Here is a 27576-nt window from a genome sequence, read left to right on the forward strand (position 1 = left end):
TACAATGTGTTTGGGGGGGCCCCACTTGGATCCCTTCATCAGGGCTTAAGAGAACGGCTGTTGAAGGACTCAAGCTGATAAAATCTGGATATTCTAAAATGTACTGTAAAATAAAAAGTTTTGGTCCCCTTCAGCAGCTGATATGTGAAGGTTACATACTGTATACCAGCTGCTGAAGGGGACCAATACTTTTGTTGGCTGAATATGCCTTTTAATAAATTGTTGGGAGTCCTTTTTCCTTTTTAATAATTATACTTTTCTCTGTGTGATCTCTTTCCTATTCCTCTACTCCCATAAACTGATTGGAGTTAGCAAGGCTGGCAACAGTCTCATATACTTTATATTTCCGCTGCCTAAGTTTTAGCGGCCTGTAAAACTCCCCGCTTTGCTCTTATACGATGTCACTTGGTTTTATTTCCCCCCTTTGTCTCTGGCGGCTATAGATGCCAGGAGGGTGACTGCCGAGGAAATTCCACACTTCCGTGAAATGAATAGTTCTGCTTTTTCTTGTAAATTGGCTATTTTGTTTCACAGACACAGCTGGGCATTAACCTAGAAGACCAGAGCTGTGTTTCTTATATCAGTACTGTTTTATTTAATACAACTCCAACAAAGCCAAATCCTGTTGCATATACAGAAGCCATATTTGTCTTAGATGATTATATAAAGGATGTAATGGAAAAGCTTAGAATTGATGCCCACACATTGCTCAGATGATTTGTGCAGCGATGATCAAAGAAGTTATAGGATAATGCTTAGAGGAAATCACAGGGTTATTTATAGCAGGTACTGTGTTGCATACTATATGAGGTCAGTTTTTATATGTTGCTCTTTGCATTGAAGGTGATAAGTACTTCTTTTCTTACCACTTTATGTGTGCTGCTTCTATAAGCCACATTCCCTTTTTTATTGATAAAAAAAAAGTAAACCAAAAAAGGTACTTGTGTGTATATATATATATATATATATGTGTTTTTGATCCCCTGTAGATTTTGTAAGTTTGCCCACTTACAAAAAAAATTAAGGGTCTATAATTGTTATCATAGGTGTATTTTAAATGATAAAGGTAGAATATCAACCAAAAACCCCGAAAAACACATGATACAAATGTTATAAATTGAGTTGCAGTTCGGTGAGTAAAATAAGTATTTGATTCCCTACCAACCAACAATAATTCTGGCTCCCACAGCCTGGCTACTGTATGTGCTCATGTGGTACACAGATTAGTCCTGTCAATTTCAATTTGTCAATTTCAGAAGCTACTCCTAACAACAACTCGTTATGTGTATAAAAAACACCTGTCTACAGAATCTTTTTTCTATTCAAAGCTCACCATCATGGGCAAGACCAAAGAGCTGTCAAAGGACGTCAAGGACAAGATTGTAGATCTGCACAAGGCAGGGCCTGGGTAAGAAAGATCATGAGAAAAGTGAGGGATCAGCCAAGAAGCTTGTGAATGATCTCAAGGCAGTTGGGACCACAGTCACCAAACAAATCATTGGTAACACAATACCCCGCCATGGATCGAAATCCTTTTAGCACCCTCCTCAAGAAGGCACATGTAGTTCTGAAGTTTGCCAATGAACATCTAAATGATTCAGAGAAGGATTGGGAGAAAGTGCTGTGGTCAGATGAAACCAAAATTGAGCTCTTTTGCATTAGCTCTTCTCTCCATATTTGAAGGAAGAAAATGCTGACTATGACCTTAAGAACACCATCCCTACAGTCAAGCACGGAGGTGGAAACATTATGCTTAGGGGCTGTTTCTCTGCCCCCTCAAAATAACTCAACACAAAGCCATTAATGTCTAAACTGCTGCCAACAAAAGTGAGTACACCCCTAAGTGAAAATGTCCAAATTGGGCCCAAAGTGTCAATATTTTGTGTGGCCACCATTAATTTCCAGCACTGCCTTAACCCTCTTGGGCATGGAGTTCACCAGAGCTTCACAGGTTGCCACTGGAGTCCTCTTCCACTCCTCCATGACGACATCACGGAGCTGGTGGATGTTAGAGACCTTGCACTCCTCCACCTTCCGTTTGAGGATGCCCCACAGATGCTGAATAGGGTTTAGGTCTGGAGATATGCTTGGCCAGTCCATCACCTTTACCCTCAGCTTCTTTAGCAAGGCAGTGGTCGTCTTGGAGGTGTGTTTGGGGTCGTTAACATGTTGGAATACTGCTCTGCGGCCCAGTCTCCGAAGGGAGGGGATCAGGCTCTGCTTCATTATGTCAAAGTACATGTTGGCATTCATGGGTCCCTCAATGCACTGTAGCTCCCCAGTGCCTGCAGCACTCATGCAGCCCCAGACCATGACACTCCCACCACCATGCTTGACTGTAGGCAAGACACACTTGTCTTTGTAATCCTCACTTGGTTGCCGCCACACACGCTTGACACCATCTGAACCAAATGGGTTTATCTTGGTCTCATCAGACCACAGGACATGGTTCCAGTAATCCATGTCCTTAGTCTACTTGTCTTCAGCAAACTGTTTGCGGGCTTTCTTGTGCATCATCTTTAGAAGAGGCTTCCTTGGATGCAGTGTGCGGCGTATGGTCTGAGCACTGACAGGCTGACCCAACACCCCTTCCACCTCTGCAGCAATGCTGGCAGCACTCATACGTCTATTTCCCAATGACATCCTCTGGATATGACGCTAAGCATGTGCATTCAGCTTCTTTGGTCAACCATGGCAAGGCCTGTTCTGAGTGGAACCTGTCCTGTTAAACCGCTGTATGGTCTTGGCCACCGTGCTGCAGCTCAGTTTCAGGGTCTTGGCAATCTTCCTATAGTCTAGGCCATCTTTATGTAGAACACCAATTCTTTTTTTCAGATCCTCAGAGAGTTCTTTGCCATGAGGTGGCATGTTGAACTTCCAGTGACCAGTATGAGAGAGTGAGAGCGATAACACCAAATTTAACACACCTGCTCCCCATTCACACCTGAGACCTTGTAACACTATCGAGTTACATGAAACCGAAGAGGGAAAATGGCTAATTGGGCCCAAAGTACTCACTTTTGTTGCCAGCGGTTTAGACATTAATGGCTATGTGTTGAGTTATTTTTAGAGGACAGCAAATTTATACTGTTATACAAGCTGTACTAAAGATCTACTTTACATTGTAGCAAAGTGTCATTTCTTCAGTGTTGTCACATGAAAAGATATAATAAAATATTTACAAAAATGTGAAGGGTGTACACACTTTTGTGAGATACTGTGTATGTGTGTGTGTGTATATATATATATATATATATATATATATATATATATACATTGACAAATAATGACAAAGTCATTACTTGAGCCCAAGTGGCCTGTATTTGGCAGCTCATCGCAAAGATGAGGAGCTCCCAGGAAAGGACATTCACCCGAGTTGAGAAATCCAAGTGTAAAAGGACAAAGAGAGCACCAAATTAAAAAAATACTCAGGCCCCTTTCACACATGCTGTCCGTTTGTCCGTTTTTCATCCACCCATTGACAGAGAAAGGCAGGAGACACTCTGCACATGCAGAAAGTTTACTGCTGCATGGATTATCTTATTGTCTGGAATCCACTGAAGCAGGACATGTCTAGTCAGGGTTTATTGTCCCACGCCCTAAAACATTACAGAATGTTATTTCTTGTTTGCGTTGTAATGTACATCGTACAGAACTAAACAAACAAAAACCGAGATAAATGTTAAAATTTTCATATTTTGTACTGAGATTTTTTATTTATTTTTGGCCTTCATAAAAGGTCAACTCCACCCAAAGTTATTCCCTTTGCGGTCTAGAGCAGTTTTTCTTATCTCTTATCTAAGGGCTCATGCACACAGCTGTAAATAAAATCACAACCACATCATGCAGTTCTATTATTGTCTTTGGGCCCATGCACACAGTGTGTAAGGCTCCATTCACACCATGGCTTTCCTTGATTTGCAGCGATTCTGCCCCTAATTCGGAAACGCCGCAAATCGCGGGAAGCCCTTGCGATTCCTGTTACTTTGAATGGCACCAAATCACCACACAATTTTGCCACAATTGTCTCCTGAGGAATTGCGGTAAAATTGCGCAAACAGAATTGTGGGATGCCCGACGCCCAAAAGAAGTACAAGAACTTCTTTTGGGCATCGGGCATCCCGCGATTCTGTTTGTGTGATTTTCATCGGTCGACAATAGCAGCAAAATCACACCACGATTTGGTGCCAAAGTAAAGGGGATTGCAAAGGCATCCAGCGATTTGCGGCATTTCCGAATCGCGGGCGGAATCGCTGCGATTTTGCCTGCAAAACGGAACGCCATGGTGTGAATCAAGCCTTAAGATCAGTAAAATTGCTCTGCGTTCACATCTGTAAAATCCAAATAAAAAAATATACTTCTGAGGTCAGTAATTTGCATGTATACCCATATAAACACATGTGTATATATGCATTGTTTAAATCTTCGCTTGCAAAAAAAAATGTAAAAGTATAAATGCATGCGTATGTATGCTTGTAAACGCATGCATTTTACAGATCATACTTCCGGTTTTTATACAGGATCTTTCTGCTGGCAAGATTCTGCTTTATGATCAGTAATTTTATTACAGCCGTGTGCATTAAAAACCAAAATCATCCTTGTACCACTACTTTACAATACTCACCATGTGTATAACTGTCTTCTAATGCATTCTTTGTAGTTTCAAAGGGAAACCATAGTTTGAAGTATAATGTAATTTTATAGGTAAATGACCCTGTCACTATACTAAAGACTTTAACCACTTAAAGACCAGGCCTTTTGCTGACTCTTCTTGCTTACAAGGTAAAATTAGTATTTTTTGCTAGAAAATTACTTATAACCCCCAAACGTTTATATATATATATATATATATATATATATATATATATATATATATAATCATTTTTATTTTTTTTAGCAGAAACTCTAGTACCCTAGAGAATAAAATGGTGGTCGTTGCAATATTTTATGTCACACTGTATTTGCGGAGCGGTCTTTCAAACGCAATTTGCGAAGAGGTCTTGCAAACGCAAATGTCACACTGTATTTGCGAAGCAGTCTTTCAAACGCAAAATTTCAAGCGCAAAAGTGACGTTGGCAGCTCCATGGAACGCACGGCATGAGCGGGACTGCCTGTAAGGTAAGTGAGGCTGCATTTGATGTGGTACAGTGAGACTGCATATGATGGGACACCGTGAGGCTGCATTTGATGGGGCACAGTGGCTGCATTTGATGGGGCACAGTGGCTGCATAGGATGGGCACAGTGGCTGCATAAGATGGGCACAGTGGCTGCGTTTGATGGCACAGTGGCTGCGTTTGATGGGCACAGTGGCTGCGTTTGATGGGCACAGTGGCTGCGTTTGACTGCACAGTGGCAGCAATTGATGGGCACAGTGGCTGCGTTTGGCACAGTAGCAGCAATTGATGGGCACAGTGGCTGCGTTTGATGGGCACAGTGGCGGCAATTGATGGGCACAGTGGCTGCGTTTGGCACAGTGGCGGCAATTTATGGGCACAGTGGCTGCGTTTGATGGGCACAGTGGCGGCAATTGATGGGCACAGTGGCGGCAATTGATGGGCACAGTGGCGGCAATTGATGGGCACAGTGGCGGCAATTGATGGCACAGTGGCTGCGACTGATGGTACAGTGAGGCTGCAACTGATGAGGTTTTTTTTCTGAATTTTTCAGTTTGTTTGCGCCCCCTCAAAAAAAATTTTGAGCACCAGCCGCCACTGCTCAGAGCTCTCCTCCCTGATGTAATTTCAGCTCTCCGCCCCCTGCTTTTTTCAGAGCTGAGAGATCCTGTGTAAATTCTGCACTTTGAATGGCTGTAGGGGGAAAGATGGCTGTAGATAAACAGGTAAAACTTATGTAGGAGGATTTTTTTCATCTTTGTGTATCACCTGAGGCCAGTCACTTCACTGGGTATATGAGGTTTACAACCACTTTAAATCAAGATATACTGTACCTGTAAAGGAAAACTATAAATACTTACCTTTTCTGCATCCTGTTCCACCTAAAGCTGATCCTAAAAAATGGTAATGTGAAGAGAGCGGGGGAACTGACACTGCCAGGAGTGTTGATCTGAGTGAGATGCAGTTCTGACTGGTTCCTCCTGCTGACCTCCATGTGTAGACTTCACCTGAAGATTTCTCAGGATCACAGCAGCATTCAATGGCAGGAAAGGCAATTATTTACAGCCCTCTTCCACGGCTGTATCTTGATTTGAAATCTTTATTATAATGTAGTGCAAGGTCACTTTAAAGCTAAACTCCAGGCAAACACCTAATTACATGGTTGAAATACATATACAGTGCCTTGAAAAAGTATTCCCCTTGAAATTTTCCAAATTTTGTCGTGTTACAACCAAAAACTTAAATGTATTTTATTGGGATTTTATGTGATAGAGTCCAGTGATATGCAATTAGCGGACCTTCAGCTGTTGCAAAACTACACGTCCCATCAAGCCTCATCCTCTGGGTGTCATGCTTGTGGCTGTCAGAGTCTTGCTATGCCTCATAGGACTTGTAGTTCTGCAACAGCTGGAGGTCCGCTAATTGCATATCCCTGTGATAGACGACCAACACAAAATGGCCCAAAATTGTGAAGTGGAAGGAAAATGATAAATGGTCTTCAAAATTCTTTACAAATAAATATGTGAAAATTGTGGTGTGCATTTGTATTCAGCCCCCCAGAGTCAATACTTTGTAGAACCACCTTTCACTGCAATTACAGCTGCAAGTCTTTTTGGGGATGTCTCTACCAGATTTGCACATCTAGAGAGGGACATTTTTGCCCATTCTTCTTTAAAAAATAGCTCAAGCTCTGTCAGATTGGATGGGAGAGTATCTGTGAACAGCAATTTTCAAGTCTTGCCACAGATTCTCAATTGGATTTAGGTCTGGACTTTGACTGGGCCATTCTAACACATGAATATGCTTTGATCTAAACAATTCCATTGTAGCTCTAGCTGTATGTTTAGGGTTGTTGTCTTTTGCAGACTCTAACATGCTTTCTTCTAAGATTGTCCTGTGTTTGGCTCCATCCATCTTTCCATCAACTCTGAGCATCTTCCCTGTCCCTGCTGAAAAAAGTATCCCCACAACATGATGCTGCCACCACCATGTTTCACAGTGGGGATGGTGTGTTCAGGGTGATGTGCAGTGTTCGTTTTCTGCCACACATAGCGTTTTACTTTAAGGTCAAAAAGTTAAATTCTGGTCTCATCTGACCAGAGCACCTTCTTCTACATATTTGCTGTGTCCTCCACATGGCTTCTCGCAAACTGCAAACAGGACTTCTTATGGCTTTCTTTCAACAATGGCTTTCTTCTTGCCACCCTTCTATAAAGACCAGATTTGTGGAATCCACGACTAATAGTTGTCCTGTGGACAGATTCTCCCATCTGAGCTGTGGATCTCAGCAGCTCCTCCAGTTACCATGGGCCTCTTGGCTGCTTCTCTGATTAATGCTCTCCTTCCCTGGCCTTTCAGTTTAGGTGGACGGCCATGTCTTGGTAGGTTTGCAGTTGTGCCATACTCTTTCCATTTTCAGATGATGGATTGAACAGTGTTCCGTTAGATGTTCAAAGCTTGGGAAATTTTTATATAACCTAACTCTGCTTTCAACTTCTCCACAACTTTATCCCTGACCTGTCCGGTGTGTTCCTTGGCCTTCACAATGTTGTTTGTTCACTAAGGTTCTCTAACAAACCTCTGAGAGCTTCACAGAACAGCTGTATGTATACTGAGATTAAATTACACACAGGTGACTCTATTTACGAATTAGGTGACTTTTGAAGGCAATTGGTTCCACTAGATTTTAGTTAGGGGTATCAGACTAAAGGGGGCTGAATACAAATACACACCACACTTTTCAGATATTTATTTGTAAAAAAAATTGAAAACCATTTATTATTTTCCTTCCACTTCACAATTACGTGCCACTTTGTGTTGGTCTATCACATAAAATCCCAATGAAATACATTTACATTTTTAGTTGTAACATGACAAAATGTGGAAAATGTCAAGGGGTATGAATCATTTTTCAAAGCACTGTATGGGAGCAATTTCACCTGCCAAAAGATTTGTTTTTTGTCCATTCAGTCCTGAGGTTTTTACAGCTCTGCAACAGGACAACCCTGATTGGCAGAGCAGGAGACCTGATTTTTCTCTTCTTCAGTTGAGCAACACTGAGGTCTTGTTCTTCCACCAGCTTGTGGCTAGATAGTGAAAGGTGAAGCAGCAGACTGATGTGTCAGGAAGTTTACACGATTATTCAAGTCACAGCATGCTAATAAGCATAAAAAAATAGATATAACCACACTGACACTGACTTCATTATTTCCTGAATCTGTCTAACTCTGTGTAGAGATTTTTAGCTCTAAAAAATGATCAATGAAAGTATGGACTCCTTAACAATAGAATAATAAAGCACATAGTGCAGCCCGTAAGGAAAGTAAAAACAATTTATTTAGGTTGTACTTACACAAGTTGATAAAAATGAGCTTCAATAATTTCAAAAACATGGAATGCCACGACTCATAGCGTGCTTGTGTCTCCAAGGACCCGGCTAACGCGTTTCATCCAATAGGATGTCGTCAGAATCGTGGCCTACAGACACAAGCACGCCTATTTATGCAAAAACCAGAACTCGTGTTTAACTGGGAATTGATGGCCGGAAGCGCTTTCCGTCCGTCAGTGGAGGGCTTCGTTTGCAGGTAAGTTTCACATAATGTGCATACTAGCACATTACGCCTTCACTTTGCAGGCCAGAAAAAAAAATGCCAGCGGTTTACTTCCTCTTTAATTACCTGATTTTGAAGTGGCGAATATACCTTTTGAATAGGTTCTAATGCTAAAGCTCTATCATACATAACTATGACACCACAGTCAACGACATTCAGAAGCAAGGGAAAAATTTGCAGTGTGGAGACTATATTTTATCAACCACAGATTGTTGTGTTAGATTATGGAACCATACCAGGGAATTCGCAAGGTTGATTATGTTGAGACCTGTAGAGAATGTTCAGGAGGAGGAGGTCGATTGACAAAGCCTCAGATCAGGGTAGATGGATGTTTCAGAGGGCTTTTTTATTGGAAGAAATAGTGATGAAGATGATGATCCACCTTTTCCATCTCTGAGCTTCCCTTTTTATTTCCAAAATTCCTTTATCTAAAGAATAACCTAGAGCAGTGGTTCTCAACTCCTGTCCTCGGGACCCACTAACAGGCCAGATTTAAAAAAAAAAAAAAAAACGACTGTACCTGTTCGCCAGGTGTGTGTGTGTGTGTGTGTATATATATATATATATATATATATACCGTATATGTGTATATGTATGTGTGTGTATGTATATATATATATATATATATATATATATATATATATATATATGTGTGTATATATATATATATATATATATATATGTATGTATGTATATGTGTGTGTTTTGTGTGTGTATATATATATATATATATATATAATATATATATGTGTGTGTTTGTGTGTGTGTATATATAATATATATATGTGTGTGTAGATATCTATCTATCTATCTATCTATCTATCTATCTATCTATCTATCTATCTATCTATATAAATATAATTTTTTTTTCCAATTCAGCCTTCTATGGGACAATCTTTTTATCCCTCAGTAAATCGAAATATGTTATCCTCATCATATTTTGGACAGGTGCCGTCCCCAGTGTGGATAATATTATTTTTTGATATTAACCTTAACGTACCTTCATTTTAACCTTGTAATATTTGTTATTACATGTGTGATTTATCCAGAAATTGTTTTTTTTTTTAGGTATTGATTGTTAATCCTTAAGGCTCCGTTCACATATATGCGGCACTGGTTTCTCCGCAGAGTCCGGTGTGGGTCTTTTCAGCGGTTCAGGTGCGAATTTGACACTGAAATCGTACCTGAACCGGAATGAAAAACGCACAGGACCCTTTTAAAATTTGCTCATATATGTGAACCGGCTCTACTGCAAGCGGGTCTGGTTTACATGTTATGCGAACCGGATGCGGCTCAAAACACATCGGTTTTGCATATGTGTGAAAAACAAGCCTAAAGGATATCTGGATAAATGTATCTTCATTTCCCATCCCTTGTGAAAAACACATTTATTTCTTATTTTAGGTATTATGAGAATACAAATACACGGCACTAGATTTTGCATCATCATTGAGACCCTTAGATAGTAGGCCGTCCAATATATACATTAATTAAAAAGTGTTTAACATTTTATAGTTATCATTTTTCAATAGTGTCCCAAAGGTATAAACTGTTTTGCCTTATAAATTATGAACTAAATTCAGTTTACTTTCATTTGACCTCTCTCTGTGCAACTGAGCTTTTTCTATTTGTCTTTGGAAAACAACTCTCCCAAAGATCTATAGTTTTTGTCAAGTAACACCTGCGACTTTGAGTTCTTCTGAAGTTCAGTTGTGCTTCTAATCGCATTTCATAATATTTATAATTTGATATCAGGAAAACCCTGACAGATGAGATTGTTTCAATCACTCTGTGCTCTTTCTTTCATATTTCTTGCTAGCACAGTCACTTGTCTCCTTGTCCTGTTTGTCAGTATACGCTCAGCTGTACAGTGGAGATTGATACCAGGTCAACAGCGGGTACTTACCTGCTTGCATTTAAAAGAAAAAATGAATGATGTGAGAATACAGAGGAGCATTAATGTGTGTCCTTTTCTTCTGCTGTGGTGCTAAATGATATTTTTCCTGTACAATATACAACCTTGTTGCAATTTTTATAAGCATTCTATAGGCTCAAACGACCCATGGCAATAAAGAGAAAGTAATGTGGAGGATGAAGAAATTATACTTTATTACATGAATTAGAGAAAATCTTCACAAATATTTTAAAAAATTAAAGTGGATTCTTCTCACTATTGCGGGTCCTTGGTGCCACCATCTTGGATTTGTAAGTCAGCTGTGACTTCCTGACAAATCACAGCTGGTTCCCCACTGCGCATGTGTTCATTGTGTGTTGCATGGATTCTGCAGCCTCATGGGACATATGGTGTGTCCCAGGAGGTTGCGAGGCGGATGGGAGGCAAGACGAACGACATTATCCTCACCTATGCTATGGATTTTGGAAGTGGGATCCGCTGCTAACAAAAACAATACTCGCTCCCCCATCACGCGGAAAACCTGTCGGGGGGGGGGGATAAGTGGCACTTCACTTTTTGAGTGAAGTTCCATTGTAAGTTCTGTATATGTAGGCTTTTGAGCAGATGTACCTCTTGCAGTCTGCGTCTTTGCCCAGACCACCTATAAACAGAGGATTATGTAGAATTGGGAGCTGCCGTTTTATTGTTGGGATAACTTATGAATTACAACCCCAGTTTCAAAAAAGTTGGGGCACTGTGTAAAATCTACATAAAAATAGAATGCAATGATTTGCAAATCTCATAAACCCAGATTTTATTCACAATAGAAAATAGAAAAAATGTCAAATGTTTAAACTGAGAAAATGTACCATTTTGAAATTATTAGCAGCAACACCTAGGTGTTTTGGGGAGAAGAATATTTTCACATTCTTGCCTGATATAGGATTCTAACTTCTCAAGGGTCCTATTTTTTGTTTCAAGATGTGCCAAACATTTTCAATTAGTGAAAGGTCTGGACTGCAGGCAGGGCGGTTAAGCACCCGGACTCTTCTACTACAAAACCATATTGTTGTCATAGATGCAGTATGCGGTTTAGTATCGTCCTGCTGAAATATGCAAGGCCTTCCCTGAAAAAGACGTCTGGGTGGGATCATATGCTGCTCCTGAATACAGTGGTGTCCCGTCCATTGGGGGCGCTGGATCCATGGCAGCCACCCCTATGCTCTATCCACGGCCGCTATTCTGACAGGACTCCGCCACTCCCTATTCTTGTGTCCGGCCCCTTTAAAGATGCCAGGCGCATAAATTACAGCGGCGAGGGTGTTTTTTTTAAGCACCTGATTAGAGTCAGAGGCTCTAATATGCTTTAAAATAGGGTGGGCCTGTGGCGCTGAGCATTGCGCCAGGAGCCCACCCAGGTGTTACAACAGCGAATTTGTTGTTTGTTTGTTTTCCAATTAGCTGAAAAGAGAAGAGTCCCAATTGGCTGCCACAAAGTAGGGAGGAAGCCGCAGAGATGCTTGCGGAGAGCAGGTAAAGGGAAAACCGTCGCCGCCACCACCGAGCAAGGGAAACCAACGGTGAAGCCTGGGAGAAGCGCTGCCCACCATAGATGAGGTAAGTGCACTTGACCGACTGGCAACCTGGGGGGGGGGGGGTGGTACTGGTTTGCCCCCTCCCCCCAAAAAAAAATTGCTAAAAAAAACTGGGTTTTTGGAAGTATTCTTGAGCCCATTCATCATGCCTGTTTTTAATACAATGCTAGAAGGGCCAGAAGATCATGGATATTTTAAAATCGTGTTTCAGATTTGTCCCTTCCGCACAGAGATTTCACCTAATTCTCTGAATCTTTTGATGATATGTACTGTGAGATGATGACATATTTGAAGTCATTGCAAGTTTGTGTTGAGGATTATTCTGAAATTGTTTGGCAAGTTTTAGACACAGCTTTTCACAGATTGGTAATCCTCTTTACTTCTGAGAGGCTCTGACTCTCTAATATGCTCTTTTTATACCCAATCCTGTTGCTGACTTGTTGCCAATTACCTAATTAGTTGCAAAATGTTCTTGCCGCTCCTCCTTGTTAATACCACTTTGCAAGCTTGTTTTTGCCATGTCCCAACTTTTTTTTAGAAGTATTGCTGCCATCAATTTTAAAATGACCTTATTTTTTTTATAATGGCACATTTTTTCAGCATAAACATTTAACCACTTCCCGCCCGTAGGATGTCATATGACGTCCTGGACTTTGAGTGGAGATATCTGAATGATGCCTGCAGCTGCAGGCATCATTCAGATACCCTGTTTCCCTGAAAATAAGACCTAGCGTGATTGTCGGTGATGGCTGCAATATAAGCCCTACCCCCCCAAATAAGCCCTAGTTAAAGTCCTTGTAGGTCTTATTTTCAGGGTGGGGCTTATTTTCGGGGAAACAGGGTAGGGCGTATTTGGGGGATAGGGCTTATATTGCAGCCATCACCGACAATCACGCTAGGTCTTATTTTGGGGGAAACAGGGTATCTATTTTTTCAGCAGCAGATTCCCTGCAAAGTAAAAGCCGTCAAAGTGGCTGTTTAGCTGCTTGATTGCTTTTACAGATGGTAAATCCTTGTAATAAGAATAATTCCCTGTACACACGGTCGGACATTGATCTGACATTCCGACAACAAAATCCATGGATTTTTTCAGACCGATGTTGGCTCAGACTTGTCTTGCATACACACAATCACACAAAGTTGTCGTTCTAAACGCGGTGACGTAAAACACGTACATTGGGACTATAAACAGGGCAGTAGCCAATAGCTTTAGTCTCTTAATTTATTCTGAGCATGCGTGGCACCGTGTGCGCCGGATTTGTGTACACACGATCGGAATTTCCGGCAACGAATTGTGTTGTCGGAACATTTTATAGCCTGCTCTCAAACTTTGTGTGTCGGAAATTCCAATGGAAAATGTGTGATGGAGCCTACACACAGTCGGAATTTCCGACAACAAGGTCCTATCACACATTTTCCGTCGGAAAATCCGACCGTGTGTACAGGGCATAAGAGTGATAAAAAAATAAAAAATAAGGGAAAGTGTAAAAATAAAATAAACAATAATAATAATATATTTTTTTTAAAGTGCCCTTGTGCTTGCACGCAGAAGCCATACATAGGTCACATCCGCATATGTAAACAGCATTCACACCACACATGTGAGGTATCACCACAAACGTTAGAGCGATAATTTTAGCACAAGCTCTCCTCTGTAACTCTAAATTGGTAACCTGTAAACATTTTTAGAGCATCGCCTATGGAGATTTTGAAGTACCGGAGTTTGGCACCATTCCACAAATGTGCACAATCTTAAAGCGTGGCATGTTGGGTATCAATTTACTTGGCGTAACATTATCTTTCACATTATACAAAAATTATTTATTTTTTAATTTATGAAAGTGTTTTTTTTTTCAACAAATAACGCGTTTGAAAAATTCCTGCGCAAATACCGTGTGACATAAAAAATTGCAACAACCACCATTTTATTCTGAGTAATTTTCTGACAAAAAAAAAGATTTTTACATGTAGGAGAGAAATGCCAGAATTGGCTCGTTATGGAAGTGGTTAATATGTCTTCTGTTGTGAAAAAATATGGGTTTATGAGATTTGCAAATCATAATGCCCCATACACACAAGCTGAAATTCCGCCAGCAAAAGTCCGATGAGAGCTTTTGGTTCGAAAATGCGACCGTGTGTATGCTCCATCTGACTTTTGCTGGTGGAATTCCAGCCAGCAAAAGATTGAGAGCAGGTTCTCAATTTTTCGGTCGGAAAAAGTTCCGGTCTGAAATTCCGATCGTCTGTACCAATTCCGACGCGCAAAATTCCTACGCATGCTCGGAAACAATTCGACGCATGCTCGGAAGCATTGAGCTTAATTTTCTCGGCTCCTTGTAGTGTTGTACGTCACCGCATTCTTGACGGTCGAAAGTTCAGCGAACTTTTGTGTGACCATGTGTATGCAAGGCAAGCTTGAGCGAAATTCCGTTGGAAAAACCAATCGAAATTTTTCCAATGGAAATTCCACTTGTGTGTACGCGGCATTACATTCTGTTCTTATGTAGATTTTACACACTGTCACAACTTTTTTGAAATTGAGGCTGTACATAATATTTATATAAAATTAGGTAAGTGTGTACTGATACTTGAATTACCTGAATTTCCTGTTTCCTATCTCTGTAGGGTAGTATATATATTTTACTATAGAGAATCTGCTAGGGAGTCAATCAATTATCACCAGCTTCTTAATGGATTCTCCAAAAGATAGTATAGTAACATGCAAAATTCCGGAATGTTGCTGCACTCCTTGGACAGTATACTCTAGGTACTCTGAGATGAAAAACAGGAAGATCATCTCACAGCAATGCCCCTGATGCCACCAGGACAAGAAGTGATGAGAAATAACCCCAGCAGTAACAGCAATAAGACTAGGCAGGGGATCCAATCTTTTCCCCGACTTTTTAGGTATAATTCTATTCCAAAGGTAAAATAGAGCTAGCACCATGTTGTAATGTATGTATGATAATGGTGACATCCAAAATCCTAATAGTTGCATCATTTTTTTTTTTAAACGCATAACATTTCTATACATGAACAAACCAATAATCAGGCAGGTGTGTCTACCAGAGATTTTTATGAGCACGAATGTCTAAATGGAGTACATGCATTACTCATAATCTCATAATGTATGAAACTAATGGCTCATTGTCCAGTATACTTGGAAGACTTTTGATAGGTGAATGGCTCATTGACTAGTCCTCTTTGAAGGATTTAATCTGTAGGAAGCTTGTCAGGTCGTCTCACAAAGACCAGATAACAATTTGCCTGATTAAATTGGTATTCAAATTCTCAGTAATCAGACTGCTATTCATATAATAATGCAAATCTATACTCCAAAGCCCCAGTTTTTATTATTTGAGGAGATAGGAGGTACAGTTTTTTTTGCAGTTGGTAAGATTGTATGACTATTTTTGAGTAAAAAAAGATCTTGGTAACCATTTGAGAAATTACAATATCTGCCATGAGCTTTAGTAGTGAATATTTTTTTACTTTAAGGCTCCATGCACACTGGACGTTAAAATAACGTTATAAAAACAGCAGTAGCTTGGCAGTGTGTCTTTCTACGTTTTTTAACGTTTTTGCAATAGCGGTTTTTAGCGTTTTTCCGCGCTAGTTTTTTTGTTTTTTTTCCTTTTTATTTATTTTTATTTATTTAGTTTTTCAATGGAGCCACATTTTTGAGCGTTTATCAAAGTTTATCAGCGTTTATGAGCGTTTGGCGTTTTTTGTGGTCAGAAAAACGACTCCTGAACGCGATTTTATGGCGTTCACAAAACAGCCCATAAACTCCATTTCTGATAAACATTCAAAAACATCCATGTGTGCATGGACACATAGGATAACATAGAGGGGATTGTATGGGCTGTTAAAAAAAAACGCCCAAACTCCCAAAAACAGCCGTTTATGAGCTTCAGCGTGCATGGAGCCTCATAATATAATGGCATGACTCTGTCGCTAATCTGAATATTTATAATAAGAGTACCTGTATAGAAGACCATAAATACTTTCTCTTCCTGATAATTGTGCCGCCAAACATCTCCCTGAGCAAGAGAAAATACTGACTGTTCCAGAACTGAAATTTCCAGAAGTGTCAATCTCCTGTGTTTCCATACCACTTAGTGGTTGCTTCTCTCAGCCCCCTTGTCATACTGTGTCCCTCTTAAGCCTCATACACACTATTAGATTTTCCGCAGATTTCTGTCTTCAGATTTACCAAAACCATGTAGTGCAAGGGCCTGCCTGATTGCATACAAATTGAAACTCTTAAGGTTTGACCTCATATTATATGGTTTTGATAAATCCGAAGACAAAAATCTGCAGAAAATCTAATAGTGTGTATGGGGTCTTAGACAGCTGGCACCATATTAAGCACCCCCATTGGCGCATTTCCTTTCTATTTCTATTGTGGCAACAACTTCAAATTTTGGATTTCCTTTCGTTTTCAGTCTCAGTGACCATGGCGTAGCGTGGGGGGTGCCGTGGCCCCAGGCGCGACATTTAGGGGGGCGAAATTTCATGCCAGTAGTGTCACTACTGGCTGCCTCCTCCTAATTTTAATTTACTGTGTCCCCTGCGCTCCGGCCGCCATATTCAGTGCCCGGCGCCCTGTGATTGGGCATATGGGGGGTCATGTGCAGCGTGGGGCTGGCCTGTCCGCGATTGCGGTTGCTCCTGAAGTCTCTGCTCAGCACATGACCCCCATACGCCAAATCACAGTGCGCCGGGAAACACTGAACATGGAGGCCGGAGAGTGGGGGAGACAAGCACTGGAAAGTGTGAGCTGCCGGGGCCGCTGTCTTCTCCTCCTCCTCCTCCTCCGAAATCCGGACCGATGCAGGACAAGAAGGGGAGGAATGGATGGACACGGACTGGGGGGGCGCTGGGAGAGAGAGGCGCCGTATATGTATTGTCAGTATAGGAAGACTGTAGGCAGGACAGTACTGTGGTCAGTGTAGTGTAGTATACTGTGTAGTATAGTGGTTAGTGTAGTGTAAAGTGTAGTATTGTGGTCAGTGTAGTGATCAGTGTAGTGTAGTAGTCAGTATAGTGTAGTGGACAGTATAGTGGACAGTGTAGTGTAGTGGACAATGTAGTATAGTGGACAGCATAGTGATTAGTGTAGTGGTCAGTGTAGTGTAGTGTAGTTCTCAGTGTAGTGGACAGTATAGTGTGGTGGACAGTATAGTGGTCAGTGTAGTGTAGTACACAGTATAGTGGTCATGGTAGTATAGTGGACAGTATAGTGGTTAATGTAGTGTAGTCGACAGTATAGTGTAGTGGTCAGTGTAGTGGTGTGGACAGTATAGTGGTCAGTGTAGTGTAGTAGACAGTATAGTGGTCATGGTAGTATAGTGGACAGTGTAGTGGACAGTATAGTGGTCAGTGTAGTTCTCAGTGTAGTGTAGTGGACAGTATAGTATAGTGGTCAGTGTAGTATAGTGGTCAGGTTAGTTCTCAGTGTAGTGGACAGTATAGTATAGTGGTCAGTGTAGTGTGTAATGGTCAGTAAAGGAATCAGGTTGGTCAGTGTTGAAATCAAGTAGGTTAGTGTAGTGGTCAGTATAGGAATCAGGTAGGTCAGTACTATTGTATTTGAAGGGTCTCGGGGAGTGCTAAAAGTCTGCAGGTTAGGGGACGCAACTTACTTGCCTAGCCCCGGGTGCTGACAACCCACTGTACGCCACTGGTCACCAGGACAAGTGAAGAGAGTGAACCACCTTAACAGGGATGCAGACAGCATCTGAGAGGGATTTTGCCTTAAGATACACATTAGAATGGACCTGGAGTTAAAAAGTGAAGATTTTCTGTGTAATGGGGAACATTTAGAAATGTAATTGTGCCCAAGTTCCATGAAAACCAAACGTTTCTCTTAAAATGATCCAAAAAAAAAAAAAAGAGAGAGCTGCACTTTCTGGCAGGACCAGATCGAGGTGGGTGCCGGGGTAAGCTGGGCCTCCCTAGATTTCATTCATGCTCCCCCCCCAGGGCCAGTGACATTGGTGAGGGCCTGGGGGGACATTGTTCAGCCTTGGTTAGGGATGCACCGATACCATTTTTTTTACAATGAGTACAAGTACCGATACTTTTTTTTTTAGTACTCGCCGATACCAATTACCGATACCCAACGCAACTGTTTTGTTTTAACTTCAGCTGTCAGCAATGGTACAAAGCATTGAAAAGTTTTTTACCAAATAAATAAATTGATTTGTTTTTTTTTTCATTTAGCCCTTTTTCAATGTGAAATCTGTAAATATATGTTAATATATATATGTGTGAAAATATTCACTAACAAAGCAAGCAAAAAAAAAAAAAAAGTTTTAATTGTTTATCATTTATAAAATAGACATGAAAAAAGCAGAAAAATAATAATTAAATGGAGGAGAATAGGGGGTTAATTAAGGCTGATTAGAGTAAATTAAGGGTTCATAAGGGATTAAACAGAGGAACATTTGTTCATCTCTTTGATCTGCAGATGAAGAAACAGAAATATACAATATAATATTTTAGTGTTTCGGGGCTGAGCAATGTTGGTAATAAACATTGCCGGCTGCTTTTTTTTTTTTTGACAGGTCCAATTACCGGACTTCTTTAACACAGGGGAGACCCACTGACACCGCAAAGAACCGAGCCTGAAGGTATTGGTTTCAGGTATCGGTGAATTTGCACGAGTACTGATACTTACAAATACTCGGTATCAGCACGGATACTGATACTAGTATCGGTGCAACCCTAGTCTTGATAATGCAGAGTTGACACAGCCAGCTGCACAGTTCCCCATGGTAGGATTACTTGTGAAGGGGGAACTGAGGACTCTGATGGGAGAAACTCAATGTGTAGGGGAGACTCTGATGTGATGAGCTTTAAAGTGTAAGGGGGACTCTAATATGAAGGGGAGACGCTGATGTGATGGGATGGACTCCAGTGTGAAGGGGGCTTGGATGTGATGAGGGGACGCTGGTGTGGGGGAGCATCTGTTGTGATGGGGGAAAGTCTGATGTGAAAAGATGATTCTGATGTGAAGAAGGGAGCTGGTGTGAAGGGGGGGGGGGGCTCTGATATGTAGGGGGAGAGTGAAGCACTTTGATCTGCAGATAAATTAAACAGAATAGATACAAAAGTGACAATGTAACTTTATAATGTTTATAAACAATGCTACTTTGTATCTCTCTATCTCACCTAAAAACTTATGATCATAAATGATGTTTAAGCATCCACAGTGAGGATTTGTAGCTAGGGTGATTTGTGAAGGGGGGACAGTTGGCTCTCTTGTGATGTGGGACTCCGATGTAAAGGGGGCACTCTAACATGTGTTGATGGTATGTCCCCTGACTGTTTTACGACACTGTATTTGGGGTACAGAGAGGAAGGACTGTTAGGCTGGACATTATTCACTACCAAAGTATATAGATCTGGTCAAGTATTGCTATGTGCCGTCATCCCTTAAATATATACATAGAACAGATACCCCTCTTGGGAATGGGACTATGAAGGCACAAACTAAAGAGTTTTAACAATAAAAGGTTTTGGTCATTTATTGATACAAAAGGTTAAAAGCAGATGGGTATCTGTTCTATTCACTTCCAAACAACCTGGCACAGATCTCACTTTCCTCTATCGGATCCTAACAAAAGTAGAATTTGGTGAGGAGTTTTGTAGGTTGTAAGCAGTTCTTAACCACTTCAGCCCCAGAAGGATTTACCCCCTTCCTGACCAAGCCCATTTTTGCAATGCGGTTTCGTAGGTTGTAAGCAATTCTTAAGGAACCAGTACAGTGTGGCTCTTGGAAACCTAACTTATCCATAACAGACAAACTATCATAATTGTTGGGCTCACACTAGCCCATGCGCTGAAAATCCATCTTCGGTGGATAGTTTTTCAGAGTTTGGCTAAGCAGCTGCTGTCAGGTGCTCAGGAGATGATGCTGCCTCTTCCTTAAAGTGATACTAAAGTCTAGTTTTTTTTTTTCTTTAAAAATAACAAACATGTTATACTTGCTTGCTCTGTGTAGTGGTTTTGCACAGAGCAACCCTGATCCTCTTCTTCATGGGTCCCTTTTCGGCACTCCTGGCCCCTCCATCCTGTTGAGTGCTCCCACACTATGGGGGCACCCGAGCCAAGCCACAGCTCTGTGTTTCCATTCAGACACGGAGCCACAGTTAGGCCCTGCCCCTCTCTCTCCTGATTGACTAACTGCCTTTGATCGACAGCAGTGGGAGCCAATGGCGCTGCTGCTGTGTCTCAGCCAATCAGGAGGGAGAGTCTCGGACGGCCGAGGCATTTGTGCACATTGCTGAATCGAGATGGGGCTCAGGTAAGTACTATTAGGGGGGCTGAGGGGACTGCTGCACACAGAAGGTTTTTTCTAATGCATTCTATGCATTAAGATAAAAAAAAAACACTTCTGCCTTTAGAATCACTTTAATTGCTCTTTTTTTTGCTTTGTTTGTTGTCAATTTAAAATGGGGGTAATGTGCTGCAGTCACAAGAGAAACGCTTGGCTTGTGTTTGTGACATTGTGAGCCCCATTGACTCGAATGGCTAAGTTTGACAGGCGATGCTGCCTGTCGGCTATGCATTTCGCATTACAATCTCGGGTTGTAACTTAGAAGTTAGTGGGGTGGCCGGGGAACCATAACACTGTGGCTTAGCTGCATGTTTTTACTGACCCTCAGTACCCATGTGAAAGAGGTCTTAAGCCTCTTACACACGATCAGATTGTTGGCAGATCAGATTGTTCACAGACTGTTGGCCTAAAATCTGACCGTTGGTACGCTCCTTTTGACAATTGTTGTCCCACTTTCTGCCAAAAAATGTTGGATGACAGGCTAGTAAATTTTCGGCGGACAATGGTCTGTTGTCAGATTTTCTGATGGTCAGTATACAAATCCATCACACAAAAGTCAAAAGTACAAACACGAATGCTCGGAATCAATGCCCACCAAACATGAAATTAGCAGAAGGGGCCCAAAGGGTGGCACTCAAGAGCTGAAATTCCTCGTAGTACGTCACTACGTTCGTGTTTGTTGGCCGACAATTCCTGGCACACGCCCTTTTGACAAAAATCAGACGCTCGGTTGGCCAACAATCTGATCGTGTGTAACAGGCTTAAGGCTTGGTTCACGCTATTGCGAATTGGATGCGGATTTCACCGCATTCAGTTCGCATAGCAGGAGATTGTGGCTGGCTCTCTATGGAGCTTGTTCACACATCTCCGGAGCAGCTTCGGTGCAAATTGCACAGGAGTCCTGTGTGTCTTCTGGCCTGTTTTCAGGTCCGAATTTAGCCAAAAATTCAGTCTGAAATCGGACCTTAACCGGTAAATGGAGACGCACCGGACCCCTTGCTGTGAGCCACTCCGTGCTGTAGTGTGAACCCAGCCTAAATGTGACCTATAAAAATTGTTTCAAACCGCTTCTTTGATTGAAGTAGATGTATTCTTTATTTTTGACATTGAATAATTTATGATTAGATGCAATAGTCATTTTTACACTTTGACTTTAACTTTTTCACCGTCAATATTTAAACCGGGCAATGTTCTGCTCTGGAGTGCTCTGATGAGCTATTGTTGTTTTTACAAATTCTGAATTCAAAGAAAAATCCATGTTTATTGCTGTCCCCTTGACTGGACTCCTCTGGGAGCTGTTCACACATCCTTGTCTTTCATATGTTTAAAGATTGGGGTTGTAGAGGGTAATCTCTTAAAATTCATCACATCTGATGTCTGAGCTGTCACTTTTCTCATTCACAGCTTTTGATTGTTAGAGCATAGAAGGCTGTGTGGAGGTAAATGAAATGGGAATTCTATGTCTTTCATTAAAGACTTTTGGGATTCACATCCTGCACATTTTACAATTTAGTAAAAGAGCGCAGGTAATATTACTGCTGCTTGTAGTCTTTCTACCAAATATTATGGGTCTATGAAACATCTGCGCTTAGTGTTAATACGTTCAATAGGTGAAATACTAAAAATAAACGGAGAAAGCTGATAACTACAAAAAGTGCGAATACATAAACACCTTTAAGAAAATCCAAATATTAAATAAATGCACTGACTCCTAAAATGAATCATTGTTCCAAATAAATCCCCATACTCCATACTGAATTTCATAAGTTCTGTGCAAAATAAAAATTATAAAAGTGCTGAAACAGGATCACATTGTTACATACTGCTTTTTGACATTTAAAACTTGCTTTTACTTTTAACTCAGGGAATATATTATGTTTAATAAAATTATCCCTCTACCTTAATAGAAATATATATGTGTGTGTGTGTGTGTATATATATATATAATATGTTTTTGTTTTCTTTTACCTTGTGTATGTATTTTGCTTGTGTCTCTGAAGCATTTGCCTTCATAGGCTATGTACTCCCAGCTGTGTCTCATTTAATGTATTTATCATGTGTATTTAATAGGTTCACACATACAAAATAAATGGTGTTCATATATCCAACAGCAGCTATTATCTTCATATTTGGTTTTAGTGGAGAGGGATCTGTTGCGTTTTTTTTTTTAACACTGTGTACCTAGTGGGGGATTGACCTTCACTTCCTATCTTTCAACAGGTGTCAGAACAGGAAGTGCAGGAAAATCTCAGGTATACAGACAGCACTTTAAACCCAAAGGAGATCCTAAGGCCTTGTTTACATGGGTGTATTATGGCATACACGCTTGTGGGGGACCATGTTTACCTGTACAGGGATGCACAGGTGTTCTTCTGCGCAGCGGGGTAATGTGAAGCCACCCTAAAGCTTAACTCCGGCAAACTCATTTTAGACAGTTACAGACATAGTTTTAGGCCCCTCTGGAAGTGATGTGTAGTTGCTTTCATGTAAATAAAATGTAAAAATTATATTTCAAATACTGTCATGAAAGGTATCCAGTCTTTTTAGTTAGCAAAATGTAATATTTGCGGCTAGTTGTTACCAGTAATCGTTTAAAGTGTTTGTAATTGTACAACAATATCTTGTTACTTCAATAAATATTATTGAAATGTAATCTTTATATGTTGTCTCTTTGCAGCTCTTTATGGTGAAATCCGCAGAACATGCCGCGTAGTCCCACTTCCAGTGAAGATGAGATGGCGCAGAGCTTTTCAGACTATTCAATGGAGTCCGAATCTGACAGCTCAAAGGAGGAGACCATCTATGACACCATCAGGGCAACGGCCGAACGTCCAACCAGCAGGCTGGAGGATATTCAGACCAACACCATGGTCATCAGGATCGTAATCCCAGACCTGCAACAAACAGTGAGTGCTAGTTCAGGAGAAGGCTCAATTCTTGTTTTAGGCCTGGTTTACACCTATGCGTTTTTCAATTTTGCACAAACGCAGTACAGTCCTTTTTAACATGGTTTTCTATGAGCCACATTCACATCTGTGTGTTTTCCTCTGGTGTGTTTTTTGGAAAGGGTCAGGGACTTTTTTTTCCCTGCAGCTGGTTGCTTTTTGGTTCCATAGACTTTGATGGAATGGCAGCGGAAACACATGCAGTGCTTGCGTTTTTCATGTGTTTTTGATGATTCCTCCTGCAAGACAACAGATGCCATCAAAAAGGCATTAAAAATAAACAACTTTTGTGTAAACAAAATGCAAAACACACCCATCAAACGCAGCCTGCATAGGTGTGAACCAGTGGCGGAACTTTCACAGTCGCACTTGTGACTGGGCCCTGTTGTCTGCCGCTGTGGCGGGGCACCAGGACCCAGCATCTCCCCCTGCACCTGTGGCTGTCCATTTAGAATGCAGTGGGGGGAGGCGACGATCGACAGGTCTATGTTGGCCGTGGGGGCAACATAGAGCTTAGTTCTCTTCCTGAGTCTATACAGTGGAGAGGGAGGATCTATCAGTTTCACTCTTCAGTGTACAAGTAAGCCGGCTCTCTGCTTGTACACTGTTACATGCCCGGGTCAGAGGCCCCTTCCCTCTCCACTGTATAGACTGGGGAAGAGAACTACTAGCCCCAGGGAGATCCCGCCGCCCACGGGCAACATAGAGCTGCCGATCGTCGATTCCCACAGAGATGTGCTGGGGGTTGGAGATGCACAGACAGCAGAGACCAGCCAGGTACAAGGGAACCTTGGGGGGGGGGGGGGGCGTGGCTGTCTGGGGACCCTGATGTAAGAGGGGGGGCGCTCTGGGGACACTAATGTAAGGGGGGGGCTACTGGAGACACTAATGTAAGGGGGGGGCGCTGAGGACACTAATGTTGGGGGGAACTCTCAGGGGACACTGATGTAAGGGGGGGCTCCCTGGGGACACTAATGTAAGGGGGATCTCTGGGGACCCTGATGTAAGGGGGGGCTCTCTGGGGACCCTGATGTAAGTGGGGGATCCAAACTCAGATATGTAAATATATATATATACACACACACACACACACACACACACACACACACACACACACACACACACACACACACACACACACACACACACACACACACACACACACACACTATATACATGTGTATCCCCGCCCAAGTGTATGACTTTCTTTACTTCGCTGCTATGGGCTCTAGCCCGAGATCTTTTGTAGACCTAGCAACACCCCTGGTGGGGGCCCTTCATGGTTTCTTGCACCAGGGTCCTGAAGATTCTAGTTACGCCTCTGGTGTGAGCCAGGCCTTATAAGCATTGAATGACAGAATGTGTATATTGATTCCAGCTAATTCTTTGACAGCACAAAACATGGTGTATCTATACCAATGGTCACCCTAAAAATCAGTCACCTTCATAGGTAAACCCAATCTTTATTTGGTGACTCCAGCCACATAAAAGAGACTAATCTACAAACAAAACTTTGCAAACAAGATTGTAGCAAAAGCTGCTGGTTGTACTTGTACTTGTATCCAAATATATTTTGGTTATGACTTAAAGTGGAAATAAGTCAGAAAATTAAATCCTGCTAGATCACTTCAGGCTGGTCTCTTTTGCAGGTATAGCTATGTAAAACATTTAAAAATAAGTGCCTATACTGTTTATAATCCAGTAATACACTGCCTCACCCTGCTCTGCACATGCTCAGTTGCTCTCAATTTTAGGCATTTTTAGGCACTCCTGAATTTGTATAGGCCGATTTGCTGACAGCCTTAGGGCTAGTTTACACTTGCTTCTGTAGTGGTGTGTTTCCACTAGAAACTAACATCCACCATATCACCTCCATATATCGCCTCTGAGACAATGAACAGTCATTTGCTTTGTTTTGTCTTTGTTTATTGGGGGATATAACTTGGTTGGGGTAAAGGGATATTGGATGCACATAGATCGAATTACTTTACCATCACATTTATAAATTAAAACTTTGTTTGAGCCTTGAAGAAATGATGCACATGTATAACATCTTCAGTCTTTTCCCTGCATCACCATACAGATTATTGCTCCTCCTCTGCGTAATTCCTGCAGACTATTGCTCCCAGGAATTCTTCCCTCCTGCACAAACATATTTTGTAGCACATTATGTTTCTTGTTACATCCTCTTCTATGTGGAAAAGAACCCACTCTGAATAGTTTCTAATGCTGACTCTAATTGGTTGCTCCTACTAGGCCAGAGGTCTGCAATACCTCTCCCCGGAGGCCTAGTAGTTTAGTAGCATGTGCTGAACGGTGGACTACTGTTCCCATCTAGTCCAGCCTGCAAATCCTGCACCCTGACACTATTCCCCACAGTCTCTCCTCTGTTCCAGGACTCCTCATCAATGACCGTGTAAAGATGAGGACTATGACTGTGTAAGGATGAAGTTCCCTCACAGACTTCCGGGCATGTCATCACATCGAGCTCTTCTCTGTGGTACACTCACTGACCTTTCTCTGCCCCGAGTCCATGATGGAGAACTTAACTAGACTGTACTTTCCGACAGCTTCTCCTGCCCCTCTGCTCCAGGAACTCCTCATCAATGACTGTGTAAAGATGAGGACTTCACCCATGACCGTGTAAGGGTGAAGCTCCCTCACAGCTCTCCCGGGCCTCCTCCCGCGATCAGCGCACCCCCCCCCAGATGGGGGTGCCCTCATGCTGCTGCCTACTACTCCATTCTCCACTTCTCCCGGCCGACAACTCCTCCCAGTGGCCTGTTACCTCAGCTTATATGGGAGGCCTGCCAAATGCCAATTCAAGTTGGGGATTGGTCAGGGCTCCTCACATAAGCTGCCTGCCACTCCAGTCCTAGGCCCTGCCCCTCTTCCAGAACATTCTCCCTGGAAGCAGGGGAGGCACCTAAGCCCTGAAGCACAGATGGTCACACCCACTGCTACACTAACCACTCCCTGCCCCCAGCTCAAAACAAACAGGCCTAGCTTGAAGCATGGGCCTGCCTAAATTTACCTGTACTGACAGTTCCTTACCAAAAAATCCTCACTCTAGCACCTACCAATGGTAGAGGGTACTACACTTCAAAACAAGGCTTTGGACACACTTTGTTAAAGCTCTCTGAACACCAGTCAAAGTTCCTGTCACTAAATAAAATGGCTAGCTTACAGTCCTGTTTACACCTGCTTTTGCTTGGTGCTTCCACGAGGCTTCGAGTGAGGTTTGCCATACACTTCTGTGGATGCTTTAAGGACGCTTTGAAGCACCACTGAAGCTACATGGGTATAAGTTTTGAAGCGAAGCCAAAAGCAAAACCAAAGCAGGTGTAAACAGGACTGTAAGCTAACCATTTTATTTAGTGACAGGAGCTTTGACTGGCGTTCAGAGAGCTTTAACAAAGCCTGTCTGAAGCCTTGTTGAAGGCGAAACAAGTGTAAATGAGCCCTTAAAATGGAATTAATCCATCCTATCTTTTACATCCAAGAACGCTGCTTCTGTTTGATCTGCAACTGCCATGGTGCTGAACATGTGATTATTTATGACACCAGTCATTTGATGGTTTGACAGCTTGGTTGGGGGCACAAGCAAAAGTGGCAGTTAGCAATCCTGGCATTTCAGGAATGTAACTGATGTTTGAAACCAATTGATGGGTTTCGTTCCACTTTATAATTTACTGCTGCTCAGGGGCTCTGGGCTTCAGCAAAATGTCAGCCTCCAGCAAGAAAAAACAGGAGCAATACTGGAGGCAATTTGCAGCACACACTAATTCTGGTAGCATAATTACTAATGTGGAATGTATGTTCCTTGCTAAAGAACATTATTTTTTATCAATCTGAATCTTCAGGTTGTATGAAAAAAATTTAAAGGCAGCAGCTACTTTTATTAAAAGGACACCTATCCAAGCACACAGCGCCATCCGGACCAGGGATTGGTCTCTCTGCAGTTTTTGGGTCTCCGGCACCGGCATGTTTATTAAGTGAAGCTGGCTGACCTCTTGCACTCCCTTCACCTACCTCCCCCCCCCCCCCCCCCAAAAAAAAAAAAAAACA

General features: G+C 41.9%; 1 protein-coding gene across 9 annotated transcripts in view; it reads left to right on the plus strand.

Moving 5' to 3' along the window:
* Positions 1-27576, plus strand: part of SHANK2 (SH3 and multiple ankyrin repeat domains 2) — a 951897-nt gene that overhangs the window by 244399 nt on the left and 679922 nt on the right. For all 9 annotated transcript variants that reach the window (XM_073604227.1, XM_073604226.1, XM_073604228.1 and 6 more), the window contains exon 2: positions 23241-23469. In XM_073604227.1, coding sequence (XP_073460328.1) covers positions 23266-23469 — 204 coding nt within the window. In that variant the 5' untranslated portion in view covers positions 23241-23265. The remainder of the gene's footprint in view (positions 1-23240; positions 23470-27576) is intronic.

Source organism: Aquarana catesbeiana, linkage group LG11 (assembly GCF_042186555.1).
Source record: "Aquarana catesbeiana isolate 2022-GZ linkage group LG11, ASM4218655v1, whole genome shotgun sequence".
NCBI lineage: Eukaryota > Metazoa > Chordata > Amphibia > Anura > Ranidae > Aquarana > Aquarana catesbeiana.